Source organism: Lampetra fluviatilis, chromosome 7 (genome assembly GCF_964198595.1).
Source record: "Lampetra fluviatilis chromosome 7, kcLamFluv1.1, whole genome shotgun sequence".
NCBI lineage: Eukaryota > Metazoa > Chordata > Hyperoartia > Petromyzontiformes > Petromyzontidae > Lampetra > Lampetra fluviatilis.
In genome coordinates, this window is record NC_136281.1 from 17,168,052 (window position 1) to 17,191,071 (window position 23,020).

At 55.5% G+C, this 23,020-nt stretch overlaps 4 protein-coding genes and 1 long non-coding RNA gene across 8 annotated transcripts in view; 2 read left to right on the plus strand and 3 right to left on the minus strand.

Moving 5' to 3' along the window:
- SOS1 (SOS Ras/Rac guanine nucleotide exchange factor 1) overlaps positions 1-2,295 on the plus strand; it is a 38,608-nt gene extending 36,313 nt beyond the window's left edge. Inside the window, exon 23 of the mRNA XM_078858706.1 lies at positions 393-2,295. Within this exon, the coding sequence (XP_078714832.1) occupies positions 393-1,187 (795 nt within the window). The 3' untranslated portion in view covers positions 1,188-2,295. The remainder of the gene's footprint in view (positions 1-392) is intronic.
- Positions 2,296-5,332: 3,037 nt separating this feature from the next.
- On the minus strand, positions 5,333-9,243 carry LOC144933326 (uncharacterized). The gene is made up of 5 exons (XM_078858010.1): positions 9,236-9,243; positions 8,703-8,914; positions 7,284-7,550; positions 6,285-6,660; positions 5,333-5,812 (listed from the first exon to the last, which is right to left on the minus strand). The coding sequence occupies exons 1-5, from the start codon at positions 9,241-9,243 to the stop codon at positions 5,767-5,769; spliced, it is 909 nt and encodes a 302-aa protein (XP_078714136.1). The 3' UTR covers positions 5,333-5,766.
- A 737-nt stretch (positions 9,244-9,980) lies between these two features.
- On the minus strand, positions 9,981-12,397 carry LOC144933678 (uncharacterized). The gene is made up of 2 exons (XR_013637074.1): positions 11,745-12,397; positions 9,981-10,708 (listed from the first exon to the last, which is right to left on the minus strand). It is a non-coding gene; the product is annotated as an uncharacterized LOC144933678 (long non-coding RNA).
- Positions 12,398-16,242: 3,845 nt separating this feature from the next.
- GEMIN6 (gem nuclear organelle associated protein 6) lies at positions 16,243-20,767 on the minus strand. 4 transcript variants are annotated; one of them, XR_013637073.1, is made up of 4 exons: positions 19,774-20,219; positions 18,291-18,630; positions 16,802-17,324; positions 16,249-16,427 (listed from the first exon to the last, which is right to left on the minus strand). XR_013637073.1 is itself a non-coding variant. In XM_078858740.1 (3 exons), the coding sequence occupies exons 2-3, from the start codon at positions 18,593-18,595 to the stop codon at positions 16,910-16,912; spliced, it is 720 nt and encodes a 239-aa protein (XP_078714866.1). In that variant the 5' UTR covers positions 18,596-18,630; positions 20,758-20,767; the 3' UTR covers positions 16,243-16,909. The 4 variants fall into 4 exon arrangements, 3 of the variants coding, with proteins under 3 accessions (XP_078714866.1, XP_078714864.1, XP_078714863.1); XM_078858740.1 differs by lacking the exon at positions 19,774-20,219 and adding an exon at positions 20,758-20,767 and having other exon boundaries at positions 16,243-17,324; XM_078858738.1 differs by lacking the exon at positions 19,774-20,219 and adding an exon at positions 19,390-19,741 and having other exon boundaries at positions 16,243-17,324.
- Positions 20,768-20,978: 211 nt separating this feature from the next.
- Positions 20,979-23,020, plus strand: LOC144933677 (ADP-ribosylation factor 6). The gene is made up of 2 exons (XM_078858741.1): positions 20,979-21,109; positions 22,339-23,020. The coding sequence occupies exon 2, from the start codon at positions 22,356-22,358 to the stop codon at positions 22,881-22,883; it is 528 nt and encodes a 175-aa protein (XP_078714867.1). The 5' UTR covers positions 20,979-21,109; positions 22,339-22,355; the 3' UTR covers positions 22,884-23,020.

Here is a 23,020-nt window from a genome sequence, read left to right on the forward strand (position 1 = left end):
GTGCGCACTCGTGTGTGTGCGTGTGTGTGTGTTTGTGAAAGTGTAGTGATTGGCACACTGCACGACGAACCTGAGTTTGGCCAACATCGGTACCAAATATCTGGCACAGTGTGTAAACACAAGCACTTGGGAGGCAAAGGGGGCCAGGTGTGGGTGCTGACTACACCTCCTTTTCATGTTACCATGCTGATGTCAGTATGTGCTCTATAACAGCATTTGCCCCTCCAGTCAATATATACTTGTGCTTACCGTGCACGCTAACAGCACCCGCCCCAACAGTCGGTTAAGGCTTCGCGGGGGATCTTTGTCTTTGTGTCCCCACGTGTTGACGCGCACGCGTGGCCGTGCGCGCCCCGCCGGCGCCTCCCTCTGTCCCCCCTGCGCCCGCTCAGATGATGCCCAAGCCTCCCGACAGCCCCCCCGCCATCCCGCCGCGCCTGCCCACGCGCCTCTCCTACCACCGCTCCTCGCTGCCGCAGAGTTCCCCGCCGCCGCCCCCGCCGCGCGAGCCGCGCTCGCACACCCCTCCCCCCGTGCCGCTGAGGCCGCCCGAGACCTTCGTCAACTATCGCCCGCCCGAGTCCTTCGGCTCGGCCTGCTGCTCCTTCCCCTCGCTGCCCCCGACGCCGCCTCCCCCGGCCTCCACCACGACGACGACGGCATCGACGACGACGCAGCCCGTGCCGTCGACGGGCCAACAGTCGCCCTTCCCGCTGGCCCCGGTGCCGCCCGGCCGTCTGCCGCGCTTCTGCAACCCGTCGTCCGCGCCGCCCCCGCCTCCTCCGCCGCCCCCGCCGCCACCGCCTCCGCCGCTCAAGACGTTCCCGCAGAACCTCTCGTACCAAGACGCCGACGATTTCCCGCCGCCCTCGCCGGGGCCGCCCCTGCCTCCGCGACCCACGCCGCCCGGCGGCGGCGGCGTCGCGGCTTCGAGCGGGGGCGCGACCGGATCCGGCTCGGCCGCCACCCCGCCGTCGCTGCCGTCGTTGTCGTCCTCCGCCTCCTTCGCCTCTTCCCCGTCGCTGTCGTCGCTCTCGTCTTCGCTGGCGCCGTTCTCGTCGTCCGCGCCGTCTTCTGCGGCGAACGCGCAGGCGCCGTTGCCCAAGCTGCCCCCCAAGACGTACAAGCGCGAGCTGTCGACGCCGCCCACGCCACGCGCGCGGGCAACCTCGCAGGAGGCCCCCTAGCGGAGAGAAAAAAAAACACAAAGCCGCGAATCAAGACGGCGACTGAACGTAAAGAAAAAACACAAACTGCTGTAAAATAATCATAACGTTATTATGAATAATAATTATGATAGTAATAATGCTCATAATAATATTAGTAATAATTATGATAATATATAAAACGATCTTTAAAAATCAAGAGTTCGCAAAGTAACACTGTCGAGAAGGCGGAAGAGCAGCAGGAGGGGAGAGTGTGTTATCGTCGACCAGCGCCGAGCGCTGTTGCGTCGTCATCGTCTTTGAGGAGCGAGCGAGGACCCCCCTCCCCCCGGCCACGGGGCGCCCAGACCCCCAGCCGCAAGCAACCCCAGCCGCAAGCACCCTGCCCAACTTAAACGGCACAACAAGCCTGATGGTTTATTTTTTTATTTCTTTGCGCATTTTGTATTTTATTTCTAATTAGTTTTTGTTGCAGATGTTCATGTTTTTTTGTATTGGTATTATTTTATTGGTCATGTTTAATTGTATTAATCTCAAACAAGAAGAATACATTTGTCCATCTGAGCCAGATACGGTTTTTTGCTCAGTGACGAGCGAGCATGACGACTGTGAAATTCCGCGCAACTCAAACGGCCCGGATCGTTTTATTTTTGGTCGTTGGTGTGTTTTTAATTTTATTTCGTACAAAAAAAATCACGTGTTTACTTTTTATTTGTTATTGTACACAAATCGTGGCGGGGTTTCTCCTTCTCCGGCGCCTTTGATTTTGGTTCAAATGAGGCGAGCCGGGAAGGGCGCTCCCCGCGTCCGCCATGGTCGCGGGCCAGGTGGAGAGACGGCAGCCGGCCCGCGACACTGCATGCTGTATCCTGTACACAATCGAACACCGCCTCTCGGGTTTGTTTTCGTTTTTATCTTTGCTCGTTATTACAAAGGTTTCTTTAATTTTTTTTAATGTTCATCATGTTGAAATCACTGCGTGCGTCCGCAACAAACTGGAGCAGTGCTTCGTAAAAAAAAAAGCAAAACAAGAGAAAGTTCGGTTTGCATTTGAGACCAAGCCGAGAGCTCCGCACTCCCAAGTTGTCATCTCCTCCGTGTGTCGGCGTCGGGTCCTTGTCAGACGCGCGAAAGTTCCCGTGCGGCTGCCCCCCCCCCCGTCTAGGCTGCCAGGAAGTTAACAGCCCGTGGAAAAAAACAAAGTCGTGATAAGATTTTCTGAATATTTGTTCGGCTCAAAAAAAGAACTTGGCGCATCGTGATGTTGACTTGAAGCAGTGGCGCGGATGTTTGCGCCGGGAAATAGTGTCTGTGGCAGGAGCAAGAGAGACGAGCGAGATGAGAGAGAACAGAGGGAGACACAAGTGAGAGAGACGAGGGATGTTGATCGGTTAGAAGTGACTTGCACCGAGCACGGTTATCATGCATCTCCCCCGCCCACCAATACAAATGAATGTCTTGTTCCTTCTCGGCTGGAACCAAGAGTAGCACCCATCGGCTTGGCCACTTTCAGCACGGGGCCGGGGGGGAAGGGGGGGTGTCAAAAGGGGTCTCGCGATCCCATCGTCACGACGGGGAGGGAGCAGCGTGCTTGAACCCCGCGCGTCCAGAGCGACTGCTCGCAGCCGCACGGGGAGGGGCGAAGTTTAAACGCAATCATGGAGTTACAAAGAGAAGAGGAAACGTCCACTTGACTCTGGGAAGGCATCACCGTACATCGTAACCTTGAGCGTGGCACTCACGCGACGGAAAGTGGTGAGGAGGGAGCAGCCCTGGACCGGCAAGGAAGCTGCCGGAGCCTCGCGTTCTGTTTCGGCAATGTAGGCACTTTTCCAAATGTCGTCCCTTTTATTTATTTCTTTCCATATATTTTTTATATGAACACTCAACCCCTTGGTTTATCCATTACCCTGCACGGCTCGAGTTTGTATGACACAGCCTTAACAGCCATTGTCTCTGGCAAAAATCCCACAGCGAAATTATATTTAGTTTCTTTTGTTGTCGGGTTGGGATCGACACTGGAACCAGAACCTAGCGCCGCAGTGTCCTTATTTAAGCCTCGTCTGTGTCCAGCGATTGCCATGACAGCTACAGCTGGCTGGGGTTCCCTACGTTCAGTGTTGGCAGCACCCATGTCATTCACGATGAGAGCACCTTCCCCTTTACGGTTTGGTTTGCGGTGTAGAGCGGGGAACGTTCAACCCCGGAACGTTCAACTCCGGCAACGGTGTCGTGTGCTGACCTACGAGCTGGCTGTGTTCCAGGGCCTCGCCTGCCCGTCGCCTTCAATGTCACGTTTTTTTTCTGGAAGCTTCTTGTGTCTGCCAGGTTGTTGGGAGGAGAGATGTGACCCCAGTGTGTACCAAGGATGCAAAATGTTTTAACTGCGACACGCACTCGCACAAGGCTCTTGACACAGCCTTGTGTTTTTATTGTTATTTTTTTTGTTCCCCATCAACATTTTACAAAAGGCCGTCTAGTTTTTTTCTATCGTTCATATTTTATTCCCAGATCCATTGATGAACATGATTATGTAATTTTCCTGACGGTGAAAGTTGCCGTAAATCATGCAGCGTTTGCGTTTGTGCCGTAGCCACGGACCTGCATATAAGCGACGTTATTTCTTACAGCGCGGGAAGAAAAATGTAATTAAATAAAATGAGGGAAAACTGCAATTTTTGTTTCGGAGAAAATGTTTCATTTTTTTCTGCCAAAACACAAACACTTCAAAAGCAGCTCGGAGCTGATGTGCACACGGTCCTGTCTGTAGGAGGCGTCAAGTTGTTTCGAGAGCCAAGTGGCAGTGGACACCTTGCCACGTGCAGCTGGCCACAAATCGCAGGATCGTTGCTCTGAATGCTCACCGAGGGGTCTCGAGCCCAGACCAGTGTTCAACTTGTCGCTGCCACCCTGCGGTGGCATAACCTCGGCGGTTGCAATTTTTCGATGTGGCCAACAACGGCGATAACCATTTGAAATAACAAATTTACATTTGTAAGGCACATTTTATCCGTAGAGGAGTGGATAATCAAGTGTCATGTAATTCACTGTTGTTAGTGTAACTAACTCAATACTAATGTTTTGGTAACTTGTGTGGAAATGCATTCTGCTCTAGCCGATGGACCATAACGTTTCTGCTGAAATCGCACGGACGGTGACGCAGCAAGTAGAGAGAATCGGGCTTTGCACATGTGCCACGTAGTATGTGTGTACGTTGAACTTCTTCCACACCGTACGTAGCCAACCCTAGCTAATCGGAGGTGCGGGAGCTGGCGGCAAAACACTCAGCTCGGACCCGCCGTGCCCAACGTTATCCAGCACGCTCGTGCGGCCGTCTGGGCAGCGTGCGCGCCGGTCACGCGCTGCCGACCGTCCGAGCGCTGCGTCCGTCAAACGCCGAACGCCGTGGGGGTGGCGGCAGCCTGGCGTCGCTCGGCGAGCCTCTGCCACATCGATGCCTTTGCGCGCAGGAAGCGCCTCCACTGCACCTCTCTCTCTCTCTCGGGCGCACCGCTGTGGCGGGCCTCACGCTCGCGGCTGCCCCGGGGTCTCTGGTCGCTTATAGCACTGAGCGGTCTCCCATCGACCAAGGTCGTGGTAGGAGTACTTGGGGAGGTAAAACATCGAGTGTACCCTTTACAGCGCTTGGATGTCCACAGCAGCAGGCCCTGATCGCAGTGAATGAACACTGCGAGGAGGCTTTCTCGGGAAACTCCTCGGTGTAAATGAATGCGTTCCCACCCATTCCTTGCCCGGCGAAACCAGCGTACAGGTGCATACACACCCCCTACTAAGGTGGGGGTACACCTTTTATCCACCCCCTGGAGGTGGGATGATAGGTTGAGTCGAACCCATGGCTTTTACACTATCCGGAGTACTTGAACCACCCTCGTGAATAGAAATTAAACCGGCGCGTTGCTTTGCGACGGAGGCAGCCCAACCGAGTGGCATGCCTCCGAGCGGGCAGGCGTTGTGCAGACAGTCGATGGGCACCGTCGTTGCACAGGGAGAGTGCACTCGCCTTTATTTTCACTTGGACAAAATATTTTAAAACATCGTACAAATCTCACGAGAAGTGCCGTAGAAAAGTGTTGTGTGTTCAAAATACACGCGATTGTGGAAATCGAGCAAAAGTAACACTACTCTCTAATGTAACAATTTTGTAATGATGATATTTCCCAGAATTTAACGCCCCACCTTGAAACAACTCGCATATAAATCCTCTGTGCAAATGCAGCCGTGCAACTCGCAATTAGAAGGCTGCAAATCTGGGTTTTGGGGTCACCCTGTCGCAAGCGGTGGCTGACGGAATGAGTCCCCATCAGTGGAGGTGGGGGAGGAGAGCGTGCCCCCCCCCCCCCTCTCGCGGCAGTCCTCTTCACCACCGGCTCGGCTCGCCAATGGAGATTTGCGCCACCCCCACGGCACCGACGTTCTGACTCGTGAACGACTGCGGCGTGCTCACAGGAGCGTGTGTGCTGGAGGTGCCCGTCGAAGTGCTTCTGTTTGATTTTAACCGCGCGCGCCCCTACGCCTCCCGTCCTCGCCGACGTCTCTTCGTGGCTGGGGAGGAAGCCGAGGCCCCTTGTGCCGCCCTTGGTCACTTCCTCTCCCCGTGGAGCTCCGTGGCCGTGGCGTTGGGAAATCTGCGCGAACACAGCGCAAGGGGACTTTTCGTTACCCTCGCGAAGCTGAGCGCCATGAACCCGGCCACCCGAATTCGATTCCCGGCCACAAATAACATCAGTGGCGCGTGGCATTTTTGTGAACTGGTCCTGAGTCCCGCACCAACCTGCACTGATCAGCGCGGTTAAGTTTGGTCAAACAACCCAGATTCCAGACACAGCATGGGGAGGACGTTTTCCAGTAGTCGTGTAGTTGATTTACAATTAAATATAATAATTAATTTAACTTGGTGTTCAGAAAGGACCCATTTCACAAATCGGCAAATGCCTCTCTTGATCCCGTTTTTTGACCACAACAAAAAAATCCATCCCAGCATCTCCCATCACCGACCATTCGACAATGCGATGAGTTTCGTGGCCAAGTCGCGTGAGTCGCACTCTCAATGTGCGCCCAACGAGGGCATCTCCCCGCCCCCCGCCGTGCGTGCGCCACCTGCTGCCCCGACTGAAGAAGCTGCGCAGGGATTCGCGGAGGCTGCCCTTGCGAGCCGGCCCCTCCGTCGGGGCAGCCGGGGCAGCCGGTGTCCCCGGGCCCTCGCGGTCCTTGCCGCGTCGCACGCGCCGCCCGGCCGCTTGCGACCGCTTCGTCTTCGCGTCCCCGGAGGAGGCCGGAGCGGCGGCGGCGGCCGCCCCGTGGCGCCTCCGTTCCGGGCGGGCGTGAGCCGGGGTGGCGGCGGCGGCGCGGCCCGACGGTCGCGGGAGGCCGCCGGAAGAAGAGGAGGAACGCGGCGGGCCGTGCCACGGGGCCTCCGCGCGAGGGTGGACCTGCAGCGAGCGCCTCCACGCCGTGTGGCGACCCCCCACGCCGCCTGCACGCGCGGCACCGCTGGCGCGTCAGCACGAGCCACGGGGACTCGGGAGCGGTGCCTGGGGCTTTGGTGACCGGGCAGTGACCACCGATGCCAGATTCAAGTCGCCGCGGTATAACCGGTGCTTACCTTGAGCCGGGATTATAATGGACGGCCGCACGTTGTACTCTAGTGGTAGTGCCTTACGCCGAGAATCCCTGCTCCAAACCAGCTTTGGCAGCGTTCCAGAAAACACGGAGTGAGAAATGAATCCCTGGCGGAAGTTCTCACGATGCTCACCACACCGAGCCCTGCGCGATTACTACCCGGGGAGACCCCCTCCACACCCACCGTGCCCCCCCCCCCCCTCCAGACCCACCATGCCCCCCCCTCCACACCCACCGTGCCCCCCCCTTCCACCGTGCCCCTCCTCCCCACCCACCATGCCCTCCCCCTCCACACCCACCGTGCCCCCCCCCCCTCTAGACCCACCATGCCCCCCCCCTCCACACCCACCGTGCCCCCCCTCCCACCGTGCCCCTCCTCCCCACCCACCTTGCCCCCCCACCCACCGTGCCCCTCTCCCCACCCACCGTGCCCCCCCTCCCCACTCTCCCCACCTCCCCACCCACCTTGCCCCTCACCTCTTCCATCCTCCATCTCCACTCCCCCGAGCAGGGACGGGAGCGACCACTTGCGCATGGGCGGGGTGTGCGCGCCCTCCGCGGCGGTGCCCGCGAACGCCACCGGCGTCAGGACGCTGGCGTCCAGGCTGGAGCGCGAGCTGCTGCACGGGGAGGCCCCCGCGGCCTCCTCGGCGGGGCCACCGCCGCCGCCGTCCGCCTCGTCGGCGGCGCAGCGGTCGCAGGCGTGAGGAGGAGGAGGGAAGGGGCGAGCGTCGCTCCCGGTCCCTGCGAGAAGACGGCCGCGACATTCTTATGCCACGACTTGAACACTATGGTGGTTCATCTTCTTGGTTCTTTCGGTAAAGTCACGTAGAATGGAAAAAAAAATATTTATTTTATTTTATTATACTATATAATTGTATTATGTTTTATTTTTTATTATTTTGTTATTTCCATTCTACGTGACTTTACCGAAAGAACCAAGAAGATGAATCCCTGCAGTCACGAAAGCTTTAAATCGAAACTATGGTGGTTGTTGTTTTTGTTGTGGGTTTTTTGTGGTTATTTTACCACGCGTGGCCCACTGAGCGACACTGTCTCAGCTCGCTTGCAGAGGCGACCTGGCCACAAGTGATAGGTCGACGAGACTGAAACCCATCGTCGGCGTGTGCCTTCTGTCGTGCAGCAGCCCAAATACTCTGCAAGACGCGAGTTGATCAAAACGAATCGGCCGTGGCCCCACCGTGATCTTTGTGTGTGTTTGTGTCTTCTGTCGTTGTGCGCCGAGTCACGAAGCCATCCCCAACAGAGGGGGCCCTTCCTCTACACGTCCACACATTGACCAGCATTGGTTGGAGCAAGCCTGGCTCTTCTGATGAATGTCAAAACCCGTCCAGAGTTTGCCTGTCTTAAACCAATGCTGCTGACATTGTATTTGCAACCCCAGAAGGGCCACTGAGTTAATGGGAAGTGTAAACAACCAAACGGCACTGGGATATCGACTTGTTTAGTTAACTCCTGAGCAGCCCCTGGCTGCATCTAAAGGCCTTGGCGAGAACTGTCCTGCTTGGGACGAGCAGACGTCTCCTTCACAAGGGGTGTTGTGTGTGGCTGCACTTGAGTTTGTTTGCCGTTCTGCTCACTACGTGTGTGTGTGTATGCTGTGTGTGTGCTGTGTGTGTATGCTGTGTGTGTGTATGCTGTGTGTGTGTGCATGTATGCTGTGTGTGTATGCTGTGTGTGTATGCTATGTGTATGCTGTGTGTGCTGTGGGTGTGTGCTGTGTGCATGCTGTGTGTGTGTGCTGTGTGTGTGCTGTGTGTGTGTGTGATGTGTGTATATTCTGTGTGTATGCTGTGTGTGTATGCTGTGTGTATGCTCTGTGTGTGTGTGTGTGCGCACTAACGCCGTGGCCGCGTGCGTCTCTGCTCGGCTCACAGGCGATGTACTCGGCGACGCACGGACCCAGGCGCCGCGGGGACGAGGGGCTGCCCCCCACGCTGGCCCCGCCCCCCACCCCCTGCTGGCTGTGGACAAGCGACTGCGCGCAGAGGGGGCCGAGCCCCCCCCCAGCGAGGGGCGAGGGCCCCGCTGCTCCCTGGACCCACAGCGCCGACGACGGCTGCGTCGCGGGCCGCAGCCTCACCAGCCTCGCCACGGAGAGAGACACATGCGGAGAGATCAAGTTATTCGCAGAAGCTAAGCGGGGTTCAACCTGGTTGGCAAAGACCGTCAAGTGTGTGTCGATTTGGGCCGCGAGTTGGCCGTACAGCCATGGATTCTTGAATCTATCTGTGTGGAACTTTGCTTGTTCTATCCCCTAGCGTGCGCCGTGGGTTGTTCAGCGGCCCCCGACGTTTCTCGCGGAGGACACGCGCTTCTTAGAGGAATTGGAAACGCATCTCGATCCTCCTGAGAGAAAACAAACGTGAGACTCAATGAAGCTTCCCTGGCTGAATAGAGGGCATCACGATGCCATTTATACGAGCAGCACCCGCTGCCGGAGAAAAAGGGAGACAGAGAGTTGGCATCAAGATGGAGAGTTGGCATTCGTTCGTTAAATTGATTCTCATACCAGACAACACACACAATTACGTGCTTAAAACGAATGAATTCATCATTTGTACAAAATTATGCCGAAACAAATTCGTCCAAGTGAGATGGACAGCGCAATGTGCGTGCACAGACTAAACGCGCGAGTTTTTATCCTTTAAGTTGATCAAAACAGCAATAAAAGCGCATTGGGCAAGAGGTCGTGAATCACCGCGAGCCCGAGAGGTGGACAGTCCGGGTTGAGCCCTGGACCGGTGCTCGGACCGACAACCGCCCAGCCGGGCCGCCGTCATCACCCCGAGGCCACGCGCGGGCAGCAGAGGGCAGCGCAGACATACTGCTGCACATCGTTGTACTCTACTCCACTATGCGCCCCCCTATAGACGCTCCACACCTCGACCGACCCGCAGTGACCAGTGCGGCAAAGCGCGGTCAGACATCCCACGTGGCCTGCGACGGCGTGGGGCGGCCCTCGTCCAGCGCAGCAGTGGCCCGACACTAGGGGGGGGGCCCTCTGTGCAACTGCGGCTCGTTCTAGCAGAGGGCGCCAAGTTGAATCCTCTGCAGGGGGCATTTGCAGAGCGCTCCCGGGAAGAGAGCGCTCTGGAGGACGAGGAGCGCGCACTGCAGGGCCCGCACGGGCCCAGCGGCCCGGTGGTTGCACAGTGGAGACGTTTGGGGGTTTGGCAGGAGAGGGCGTGAAGCCGCGGGTGTTGGGAGTTGGTGCAGCTGCCGACTGGCAAGGAGGGAGGGAGAGTCGATGTCCAGGCAGCAACTGGAATTGGAGCAACTCTAGGAGAGCGAGGGGTCAGCTCTTGAGCAATCGGTTGACGCGACCGGCAGATGAAGGTGCTCGGTTTAGACCCAGAAGGTGTCCCAGCGGAGCAACAAGCGTCCGTCATCATCAGCAGACCACGCTTTCCCACCTGATGACGGACGCTTGTGTTGCGCCCGAAACGTCGTGATTTATTTTATACCTACGTGACTTTACCGAAAGAACCAAAGAGTATGGATTCCTGCAGTCACGAAAGCTTCAAATCAGTAATATATTCCGTCCTTTGTCAATCCACTTGAATAATATGCCATTTTAATTATCCGGACGCATATTAAGCAAGAAGAAGATTTGCGTGGTCTCTCGTTCAACCCCACTTGCTGATGAGCTGCCTCCACCACTTCATTGACAGAGACCTACTTGCTGTACGTGTGTATGCCCCCACCCCCCGCACCCTTCATGAACTATACCTCCACCTGGGCCAGGGAGGGGATGAGACCCCAGCGGACCCCCGTGCGGTGGGGCCCGGGGCTCCCCCGTCCTGCAGGAGCCGCTGCTCCAGGCGGGCCTGGCGCTCCGCGAGCGCGGCGAGGCCCCGCACGACCCCCGACAGCTCGGCCTGCGGGGGGGCATCACGGGGACACCGCGCGCAAAGACAAAGGTCCCCCGTGTAGCCTCGACACACTTGGCGGGCAAAGTTGGCCGTTCGTCAACACCCCTGACGATGGCGGGCACGGCTCACGTGGTTAGGGACCACGCCCGGCCGCCTTTGTCTCCCCCGTGTTGACGTTTACACGCCGCACCAGGCTGAGTCGACCTAGGGGAAGCCCGGGACTGACCAATTCAGACGTTTGTTGCTGATGTTGGCCGTGAGCGGAAATCATACTCTGGGAGCGCACTGCGATGTAAACCCATGTGTTAACATCGCAGTGCGCTAACCACTACGCCACCGTTCCCCGCACACAGCGCCACGTGCGAGCCACCGCGTCCAACCAACCCTTCCCGATGGGAGTCTCTCGTCTTGTAGCTACACGCTTCGGTGGTGTGTCCCGGGCTGTCTGACACGAGTTTGAAACTCTGTTAGGCACATTACTATGTGGGTCGGTGCGTGATGGTGACGGTGGGTATACAGCGCCTCGGACTGGTACGGATATTACTACTGACGTTAGCTCGGTGCGCTAACCAATGCGCCACCGCCCCACCCGATGATGACAATGATGATGTTTTTTATGTTGTGTGTGGTTTTGATCAATTGCGTCAGTGATGAGTGGGCTGTGAGTGAGTGGGTGAGTTGTGAATGGGCTGTGAGTCGGTGAGCTATGAGTGAATGGGTGAGCTGTGAATGGGTGAGCTGTGAGTGAATGGGTGAGCTGTGAATGGGTGAGCTGTGAATGGGTGAGCTGTGAATGGGTGAGCTGTGAATGGGTGAGCTGTGAGTGAATGGGTGAGCTGTGAATGGGTGATCTGTGAATGGGTGAGCTGTGAGTGAATGGGTGAGCTGTGAATGGGTGAGCTGTGAATGGGTGAGCTGTGAATGGGTGAGCTGTGAATGGGTGAGCTGTGAATGGGTGAGCTGTGAATGGGTGAGCTGTGAATGGGTGAGCTATGAGTGAGTGGGTGAGCTGTGAATGGGTGAGCTGTGAGCTGTGCTGCACCTTGATGGAGGTCACGATGTCTCTGATCTCCGCCAACTTGAGCATGATCTCGGGTTCCCCGCTCCCTGGCTCCATCTGCATCCTCCCCGAGATGAGATGCTGGGTTCCAGGCAGGGGGGTCTCACTCTCGGTGTGAGATCTCCGCTCTTAGTACACCGTGGAAGCACTCGCCTGGGGGCTGGTGGGGGATGTCTCCTTCGCCCAATCTCCCTGCGGTGGCTCCGCGGTTGTCCTCCCGGCGAAGGCCTCGAGCTGCCGAGGTGGTGCCGATGGCTGCAGCTGCCTCCAGCGTCAGACAGGACCCGCGTGTGGCTCCCTCTCCGTGCGTCGAGGCGGTCACGAGCCCCCCCCGCCTCCCTATCTCGCTCGCTAACAGCACGCAGGACGTACTCCACCGAGCAGAGTGCCCCAGATGAATTAAATATACATGGCCAAGTCTGTCGTGGTTGCTACTCGCTGTGCGCGCGCGCGCGCGAGAGCGCATGCGACTCGCGGCACCTGCTACCCCCCCCCCTCTCCTCCAAGCTCCCACCTCGTGTCCCTCGATCATCCACCGCGTGGTTGGTGGTGGTGGTGAGAGAGGGACTTGCTCTCTCTCTATCCTCGCTCTCTCTACCCGTGCTCTCTCTCTCGCGGCTGTGTAGGGTCGTGACCGCACGCTGCAGGAATGGGACGCTGCCGGCTCAGCCCTCCCCCCCCCGTGTTTGTGTTTCGCTGTTCGGGAGCGCTCATGCGTGATGCTCCGCTTCCCTTACTCGCCATCGCATCTGAAAGGACAAAACAATCCGCCTCTTTCCCTCCCGAGTTCCACGCCGCAAACTCACACACAGACACACACGCAGCGCACTCACAAGCGCATACAGACGTACTACAAAGGCAAAGATCGCCCGTATAGACTTAACAGACTGTTGGGCCAAGTGCTGTTAGCGACCACCTATGACTGCCGGGACGGTACACAAAATGGGGTGGGTGGCCAGCACCACGCCCGACCGCCTTTGTCTCCCTAGTGGTGAAGTTTACGCACCAGGTACTCATTTGAGGCTGAGTCGACCTAGGGGAGGCCCAGGACCGGGTCAAATAATCGTCACCGGTGTTGGCCGTGAGCGGGAATTGAACTCGGATCGCCGGGTTCGTAGCGCAGTGCGCTAATCACTACCCCACCGCTCCCCACATACTACACTCACACGTGCACAGACAGGCGGGCACACACTCATACACATACACTATAGAATCCTCACACCCTCGTACATGTAGACACGCGCACTCACACGCACGGACACACACGAAGACACACTACACCCACTGACACGCACACGCGCGCACGCACACAAGACAAAGATCACCCATGTAGCCTTCAACAGACTGGAGGAGCAAGGGAGTTGGTGGCCAGACCCACGCCCGGCCCCCTTTGTCTTCCTAGTGGCGATATTTACACACCGGTACAGTACTCATTTGAGGCTGATTCAACCTAGGGGAGGCCCAGAACTGGTTTCAGATAATCACTGGTGTTGGCCGTGAGCGCACACACACCCAACACACACCGATATACACTCGCATACACACAACGATACACACTCGCACACACACTGAAACATATACACATGCGCAATCGCACACACAACGATACACACTCGCACACACACACACGCTGTTGGAGCAAGTGCTGTTAGCTAGCACCTATTGAGGCCGAGACAGCGATCGTGTTGGCGTGGCCAGCACCACGCCCGGATGCCTTTATCCCTCCACTGCTGATATTGATACGCAGGCCCAGGTCCTCGATTAAGGCTGAGTAGACCTAGGGGAAGCACGGAATAGGCTAATGAGTTTGGCCGTGGTGGGAACTGAAACCAGGTCGCTGGATTCGTAGCGCGGTCCTCCAACCACAGCACCACTCTTTATGGACCCGTGAAATATAATTTTAAATACAATTTAAATTAGAATGTTAAGATATTATTTCAAACTTCTTGTATTGCTTCGATGTATTTGGGTTCGTATCACGTGCCTACGTATGCTGCACTGTCTCACCCAGTCTCCCGAGAGAGAGAGACTGTCGGTTTCCTGCGGATTTTTTTATTAAAAGTTTCACCTAAATCCAGTAACCCCTTGAGACGGAGCATCTCGTTTCAAAGCGTGCCCAGAATCGAACTCGGATCACCGGCGTCAATAGCGCAATGCGCTAACCACTGCGTCACCGCTACCCAGATGCCGACAAAGATCCCCCGTATAGCCTGTAGCAGACTGTTGGGGCAAGTGCTGTTAGCGATCACCTATGAAAGCCGGGACGGCACGCGAGGGGTGGGTGGCCAGCACCACGCCCGCCTTTGGGGATGTTTACACACCGCGCCAGGTGCTCTTTTGAGGCTGAGTCGACCTAGGTGAGGCCCTGGACCGGTTCAGATAATCCTCACTGGTTCTAGTCCGTGAGCAGGAATCGAACTCGGTTTGGTCGGGTTCGCGGAAACCGCGAACCGCGACGCTTCCCGCTCCCCACGACGCCCAGACGCACGCATGCGGACAAGGCGCTCGTGTTTGCAGTTCCCAGGAGCCGCTCTGAATCGCCCCGTGCCTCTCGCACCGTCCCCAATCTCGCGAGTCGCGGTGGCGCAATGCGGAACATTCATTCTGCGCTGTGTGCGTCTGGCAACCACGCAGCGCCTCGCCGGGCAGGGTGCGGGGGTGGGTGTGAGACGGCGGGCTCTGGGCTCTGTGTGTGGACTAAGAGGGGGGGGCTCACGTCGCTGTTGTTCGCTGGTGTTTGTCTTTCGTGGGGGGCGGTAGGTTGAGCATTTTTTTGTTTGAAATGTTTTAAACGGACAAAGGGGCCTGCAAAAATGTTGTCACCTGGGCCCCCATTTGTATCCAAGGCGCTGCTTCTGGCATTGGCAACAGCGGGGGGTGCGTGGTCGAGCATGGTGATGATATTCGTGGCTGTGTTCAATTAGCTGTGTATGATTTTCGACAATACATTTAAATATCCTTATTTAACATATCGTCAGTAATTATCGACTCGTGCCAGTGGCGCTCACAGCAGCAACTCGGCCGTGCGGTGGCGCCTGCCTCCCCCGGTAAGGGGTCAACCGGTCAGTGGTGCGGCTACGACCCGAGTTCCATTCAGGCTCACGGCCACCAACACCGCTGACGAGTCTCCAAATCGGTCCCAGGCTTCCCCTAAGTGGACTCGGCCTCAAATGAGTCCGCAGTGCGTTGTAGAAACATCGCCGCTAGGGAGACAAAGGCGGTCTGGGGTGGTTGTGGCTACCCCACACCCTTATGTGCCGAGTCGGCCTTCATAGGTGCTACTCGCTGACAGCACTTGCCCCAACAGTCAGTTAAGGCTATACGGGGGATCTTTGCCTTTGGTACGTCATTATCACGCGTTTGCATCATGACATGAATGATCCGGTAATGCTGCTGCTGAGTTGGCAGTGGTGCACAAAGCACAGTTAACAACAACACGACTCACCAATAAAAAAACTATATATAACAGGTGACCTTTCAAGCAATGACCATTCTTCACAACACATAAAACAATAATTATTTTTAAATGTATAAACTTGAATGCCACAGTATTATGGACGAATCAATGATGGGTGTGTAGCTGAAACTTGAATTAAAACCCAGGCTCTCGGCACTGCCAGCTCGGAGCTCCGACAGTCTCAGCAACCCCATCGCCTGACCACCACCTATATTCAGCCATTCACAAATGTCGTCACCCCCATGTCATTAATTGCTGTGGTTGTCTTGTCGAGAGACTGGCCCCCCCACTGGCACAGAACTTCAGGTGGGTGCTGAACCATCTGCCCCTATGAGCAGGCAGAAGACGCCGATACTTTGACCACACAGATTGGTCACATTGATTAATATTTGCCCAGTTGGTACATGGTCATCTGCACGAGACACTGACCCCGGTGGCTTGTGGGACCGAAGTTCAGACACAATGTGTCTGTTGCCCATTACGTATCCCCCACGTCCTACAGGGTTCGTGTATGTGGGCAGCATAGACATTGGCTAACAGTGCATTGCAGGCTTTTGCTGCGCTGCCCTCTGCTGAGAATGAAACCCTAAGCCAAGTCCACAGGAGCGTGCAAGCATCATTAGGGGTTAAAGCATCCGTGAAATGGTGAGGGTTTCTCACGGTCTCGAGAAAATATCCAAGGCGTTCACAAACGAGCCAAGTGTGGCGGGCTCGTCAGCCCAATGGCTATGGGTGCCGGATCCTGTGTGGTGGTCCCTGTGAGATGCGTTTCATTCACATGGAACGGTATTGGAGGAACTGGTAACAGCAGACGTCAGCCCCCCCCCTCACCCCCACCACCTCCGTGAAATTTGCATAAAAACACAGCGAACCTTCATCTAATGTCCAGGTGCAGGCAGAGTGCAGAGTCACGGCCCAGGCTTTGGAGGCAACCAAACGAAACCTTTAACACCGACGAATATGGCACAGTGTTTTTCTTTCTTTTATTGAACCCCCTCCGCTCCCCACTTCTCCATACAAAGAGTACTGTGCATCTCCTACATGACGGACACATCGTCTGCTGTATCAATGTGCTACGCGTGCGTTGAGATCGATGAGATTTGGTTACTGACCACCGATGTGAATGTCCTTTGGGATGGCAGCGTGTACTACACAACGCACTGAAGAGTTTGTTTAGGACTGCTGGACGTTTTCACTCTAGAATCACTCTAGAATCAACCACAGGGGAGAAAAACTGTTTTGTTTGGCCACAATAGTCATGTAATTGTTCACATTAAATTTTACATTAAATCAATTTAGAATTAGTTAGCACTTTGTAACCGGTTAAACAAACAGCACGTTCTAATACCATTGCAACGTTTACAATGAAAGCTTGCATTATGTTTGTATCGATGTTGAGAATGTTCCATATCCCTTTTGCGAGACCAGAAAATGAATCGTTCATTATGGACAGTTATTAATTTTTACACCGTGAAAGTAGTATTTTTTAAAAACTTGTACATCATTGCAGTGCATGGTTCAGTTTCGCACAGCACACCTGTGTATCACACATCTGTGTATCACACATCTGTGTATCACACACTTGTGCGTCGCACACTTGTGCACCCCACACTTGCGCATCATAAAGTTCCACGCACGCCATACGCTTGAAACGTCCAGCTCAGAGCCGTGCGGGCACACACGCTTGGCGCTAGGCGGGGTTGGTCTCAGTATCGCAGCCCTCGGACAGCCGGGCCTGCACCAGGCGGCGCACCCTCTCCAGGATGATCTCGTTGGCGCTGCTGCAGTCGTCGGGGCCGTACGGCGGCGCCACGCTCAGCGCGCCGCCGGCCACGAGCAGCTCATCGCCTCGCTCCTCCACCGGCACGTGGTTCCGCCGGAGCCACACGAGCAGCGCCTGCCGACGCGACGCCACCTCCTCGGCACCCAACGAGGGTAGGTGGCGCGCGGCAGGCCGGAAGAGCATCGACGGGCACTCGGACGTCGCCGCCGCCGCGTCGCCCCCCGGAGCCTGAGTCTCAACCACGGAGCGCACGGCGTGGCCCATCACCGTGCACAGGGTCAGCTCGGGGCTCCCCGGCGACGGCCGGGTCACGAGCATGATGCTGCAGGGCAGGAGAGAGGTCGGTTAATCTCGTCCTTCCAGCACCCCTCAATCTGCTTGCACAGCTGAAGTCCTCCGCATTGAGCCCTGTTCACCTCGTGCGTATGGCCCTGTTCCAAGTCTCAACGACAGTCACGTTAATCTCGGCGATGGTATCGGCTGTAAAACACCGTCCAACTCCACTTTCTTGTTGTGGTTCAAGAACCTTGGTATGGAGAGTGGTGCTGTCAGGTGAAGGGTGGGGAGCGGGACTGGTTGGGGTCGAGGGAGCTTGAGCCACGGGCTTTCCCTTGGGCACAGAACTGATTAACAGTTGGTTACTAGCCTCACTTCAGTTCCAACTTAAACAAGCAATTAATCCAAATTGTAGCCACATCGCTACCCCTTAGCACTTAGCAGTACCTCTAACTGCAACATTAATCTTAGCCCGAGTCCTCATCACAATCTTAAACCGAATTAAAAACAGAAATCCAATCACTTACTTGATCTTTCAAATTTAAATCACTCTTAGCTTAACCCTTAACCCCTAATGCTTACCTTAACAAGATCGCTCAAGTCAAGGTCAAGAGTTAATCACAATCAATGCTGTTTATGCCACCACGCTTCACCATCGCTTCCTTCTCAGAGTTGTCAGAAAATCAACAACGGACCTCGATGGCCCACTCGTATGGTTCCCTGCATCTTCCTTTAGGGTTGAACGGTAGCGCACGCAGTGATACGAGTTAAAAGTCCCGGCCATGGGTGTTATTTGAACCAGTCATGGGCCTACCCTTCACCAACCTACGCCAACCAGTGTGATGAAGTATGGTCAAGTAACCCCAATCCAGCAGTGGATGGACAACGTGCACAATCCTGTATATCGTGGCGGTGCCTCACGGAGCGTGTTCACACCACGCTGCAGGGTGGTCGTCGTCCTGCAGTCCTTCGTGTGGCGGGGGGGTGTAGAGGGGTGGTGAGCGGGGCTCACCTGGCCGAGACGGGGTCCACGGTGTAGACCCAGCCCTCTCGCTGCACGCCCTCGTCCGCACACACGCGCACGTGCTTGTGCAGCAGCTCCTGCCAGCGCAGCGGGGACAGCTCGCTCCACGCCTTTGGCTCTCCCACCTCCTTCAGCCCCATCGTCGCTCCAGCCTGGTCGCCTTCTTTCACTTCCCCAACCTCATCGTCCGTCTCCGCCACCACCTCCATTGCATTTCCCTCCGTCTCCCGCACCTCGGCGTCCGTGACCTCGCAGGCATCTTTAGTCTTCGCAGCGTCTCCCATCGTCGGCATGTCTCCCGTCTCTTCAGAGTCTCTCTCCGAGACCGCTGCGCACTCAGACCGCACCGCGGAATTCAGATTGATTAAAACTCTGCTTTGTATCGAGACGGAGAACTGGTCGGATACGCGGCCTCCGCTCACAATCGTTGACGCTTCGCGACCGTGGAATCGCCGTGGCTGACGCCGTCAAGTCGGTAACAAACGTGACATTTCAGTTTCTTGTTCATTTGAGTGGTCCGTTCGTCACTTTGCAATTCAGTTTGTGGATCATTTGGAACGCGTGTTGTCTACCAGAATTTTCAACCGTTGGGACTGTCATTTGGCCAGACGATGGCAGTACACTAAGGAGTTTGCTAACCTGTGAAGCAGCAGCAGCAGCCTTTAGACTTTAGAGTGTTATACTATGACGTGTGTGGACTTTTTTTCTCCAGATTTCCTCCCATAAAAACAATCACTGGACTGTACCAATTGAGGCCATCACAACATCCCAGTTCACAGGTCCCTCCATCACAACTGCGTCTGGAGACCCAGCGATGTCGACAAATCAACCACACGTGACGGTACTGCAATTGCCTCACTGCAATAAGTTAAAACAGACGTGGGGACTTCATCATCAAACAGTGGATAGAACATGACGAACGCCGATGCGCATAACGGAGGCCCCCTATGGGAACGGGGCTTCATCACGGTCACAAGTTGCAAAACTGGGAACGCGGCACACACCACCACGTCACCGACGATCGGTAACAATGAACAATCATCAATGAGCAGCTGATCAACTTTAAACGTACCCAGCCCCCTCAAACCTTGAAGGGGGCCACACCGGAGCGAGTTGCTGGCAGAGACAGACAACGAGAGCGGGGGCAGCTGCCGCTACAGCGCCACTCCAGGGCGAGGCCACACATCCCACCCCCGATGCTGTTGCTGCTACACCTGTATGCAAAGAGCTTGGGAGCTCATCGGATTCCTCCTGCAGTATACACATTCAGATTCTGGCTCCTCTCCGCACACGGGAGGTCGCCCAAACAGACCTCGCCCCCGATATCCGCAATTGTTATCGACTGGGTTTGGGTAGCCGTGTCGCTGTTGTTTACGAGTTAACGCCGAGTTAATGAAGTGGTCTAGAACGCTGCTGGTTGTAAGAGTTTCATTTAACCACAAAACTGTACTACTTGACCACGCGTACTCACCGGCTATCGCCAGAGACGTGACGCCACATAAAGCAGCGTGCGTGACGTCATCACGCACGTCGGTGACGCGACGGAACGGGGTGACGTCACGCTCGAGACGCGTCGTCTAAAATCTATTGCGGCCCACAGGCGGAATGTGACTTGAATGAAAGCACGGGTGTGGAGCACAGGGCGTGAGCTCCGCGCGTAATTTATATATTTAGTTTGTTCCACATAAGAGGACAGACCACAAACCGTGATGACCACGCCGCTGGCGTTATTACGAAACCACTTTTTTTTAATGTACCATGTCCATTGTGAACGTCACTTCCGGAGTAGCGTCTTTTACCGGATTGATTTTTTTTTAATAATTGCAAATAAACCTCCCGCGACTGCAACCCCCCCTGCGGCAATGATCTCGAGCCACACGCTCGCTGCGGCTCACGTTAAATGTTAAACCAGAGAGAATCGCGCGCCTTTGCCACTGCGGAGTGACGTCACCAACCGGACGGAGGTTTTTTTTGTCCATTTCGAGCTCGCTAATTACAAGTAAATGAAGCGCCAAGGGCAGCCCGCGTGGGATCAAGGCAGTGGGAAGCACCTCTCACGATCACACGCGGGTTTAATTCCACGTGAAACCGATCAAGGGGATGCAATGGGACCGCACTGGTGACGTCACGCGAGAAGTGACGTCACTACGCTTACAAAATTCTGCATCGATTTTAAAAACACAACTTAAAGCAATAATCAGCGCGTCCGCTACGATTGATCTGAGTGTATCAATATTCAAATCCCGCGTTTAAAACAGAGTCGCGAGAAAATGAGCCGAGGACCGTGACGGAGGTTGACACACCCATGTGACGTCACCATTATTTTTTACTTCCCCTAGATAAAAATAAATGTTTCCGATTAACAAAAACTCAACTCTCTCAAAAACTAAACTGCAAAACCGACGTAATCATGACACATTAAAAATATATATACGATTGATATATAATTTTGCACCGGACGTGACGTCAATCCGCGAACGCGCTTGATTCGCGTCGCCGCCCCCGCGTCTCAGGACCCCCAGCGCATGCGCAGTGGCGCGTAACGGCCGTGAAGGGGGAGGTGCCGGAGCGGAAATGGGCGGGGCTATAGCAGGAGGGGGAGGAGTAGACCCAGAAGTGGGCGGAGCTAGAGCAAAAAAGGGTGTGGCCGTGGCACGAGGGGAGGGGCTTGCGGGGAAGGGGCGTGGCCGGCGAGGAGGGCGACAGCGTCGGGAGTTGCTCGTCCTTCCCGCTCTTCCCACTCCACGGAGACGGAGGCCGCGACCCCGGCACCGGGCTCAGGGAGCCGCGCTCCGCTCGCACCGCTGGTGAGGCCCACGCCGCTGTTTTGCCGCTCTCCTCCGCTCTGTGTGAGCGACGAGAAGGCGACGCGTCGTCCCCGCTCGGCGGTGCCAAGGGTGGAGGCTCCGCGGCGCTGGCCCTCGCTGTATGGAGGCGGCTGGGCAGGGCAGGGCCGGGGCCCTGTAGTCATCATCATCACCACCACTACCACCTCCATAATCATCGATATTAAGCCCTTTATAACAATGACTTTTAAACTGTTAACGGTGATTGTGAACGTGATTGGCCGGTGAAGACAAGTATTAAGCGATCGTAAAATGTTCCATAATGTTGTAATTGGACCCGATCAGGCGGCGAGGATGTTGAAACCGGCACAATCGTTTGGCAATTCTAATTGCGGCTTACGGTTGTTCAGCGTCATTAATGGGTGATAAGAGAAAGCTTCGCGTCTCAACAATGATACCTCGGTAACAGGAAAAGCATCGTCGGCGATGGGGTTCGCCACGTCTCGGCGTCTTTACGCCGAGCGTACAGAACTGTTATAAATGATGCATCTCATTAACGTCGTCAGATATCGAGGCCAGACCGAGTCATCGCGTATCGACATTAATAATTGCAATTGGACGTTATAATTCGCATCGTCAGAAGGTGAGAAAAGCGTGTGTCACGTTTCGTGGGTTGACACGTGTAATTTATGTTATTATACGTAACGTCATCGGCCCTTGTGGAGAGCCGTAATCGAACTATAATTGTAATTAACCGAGTTAACGTCATTTGTGATGTAGAGATAGAGAGGGCGCTTGCGTTTTGTCAATTAACACTCGTGATTATAAATAACATCAAGGTCATCAGACTGAGAATAGACACTGTGTCATGAATTTGCACTTGCAATTACACAATTATAAATATCGTGGGGTGGCAAGGGTCTTCTCGTGTCTTCTTAATGTCTTCAGACGGAAAAGACAAGGCAACACGTCTCATTCATACATTCTAAATAAAGACCCTTTATTTAGAATGTATGAATAATTGTTATCATGAAGCATGAGCAATATTAATCAACAGGGTGGTAAGGTGAGGCTCCTTGTAATCACCTCAATTAAAATGTACAATTATATGAATAACATCAGACAGTAAGAATAAGTCCCTGACTTCTCACAAAGAAATATAAAAATTAACATCAACACCGCATTGTACATTAAAAAATCGTTATTGACAATGAACAATGTTACAATGTTATCGATATACTTGTTCGCAGACGGTGACTTCGCCACCATGGGCAAGTTCCTGTCCAAGGTGTTCGGCAATAAGGAGATGCGCATCCTCATGCTGGGGCTGGACGCCGCGGGCAAGACCACGATCCTCTACAAGCTCAAGCTCGGCCAGCCCGTCACCACCATCCCCACCGTGGGCTTCAACGTGGAGACGGTCACCTACAAGAACGTGCGCTTTAACGTGTGGGACGTGGGCGGGCAGGACAAGATCCGCCCGCTCTGGCGGCACTACTACACGGGCACGCAGGGCCTCATCTTCGTGGTGGACTGCGCCGACCGGGACCGCGTCGACGAGGCTCGGCAGGAGCTGCACCGCATCATCAACGACCGCGAGATGCGCGACGCCATCATCCTGGTGTTCGCCAACAAGCAGGACCTGCCCGACGCCATGAAGCCGCACGAGGTGCAGGAGAAGCTGGGCCTCACGAGGGTGCGCGACCGCAACTGGTACGTGCAGCCGGCGTGCGCCTCCACAGGCGACGGCCTCTACGAAGGCCTCACGTGGCTCACGTCCAACTACAAGTCCTAGCCGGTGGCCCCAGTGACGGGGAGGTGGCAGTGGAGGACGGAGGTTACGGAGATGAAGGCTCCTCCCAGCTGGCCATGCCCTCGTGGGGCAAGGGGGACTGTGGTTTGGTGTTGGCACTGCCTGACACGTTCATAGTT

Excerpts from the sequence above, each read along its gene's own strand:
- LOC144933326 (XM_078858010.1), bottom strand. Across the intron at positions 7,551-8,702 it reads CGTCGCCGAGTACATCGCCT|GGACCGGGAGCGACGCTCGC; the intron begins GTGAGCCGAGCA and ends GTCTTCTCGCAG. Across the intron at positions 5,813-6,284 it reads TTCTTCAGTCGGGGCAGCAG|ATTTCCCAACGCCACGGCCA; the intron begins GTGGCGCACGCA and ends GTGTTCGCGCAG.
- GEMIN6 (XM_078858740.1), bottom strand. The coding sequence starts at position 18,595 with ATGCCGACGATGGGAGACGCTGCGAAGACTAAAGATGCCTGCGAGGTC. Across the intron at positions 17,325-18,290 it reads GTGGACCCCGTCTCGGCCAG|CATCATGCTCGTGACCCGGC; the intron begins GTGAGCCCCGCT and ends CCTGCCCTGCAG.
- LOC144933677 (XM_078858741.1), top strand. The coding sequence starts at position 22,356 with ATGGGCAAGTTCCTGTCCAAGGTGTTCGGCAATAAGGAGATGCGCATC.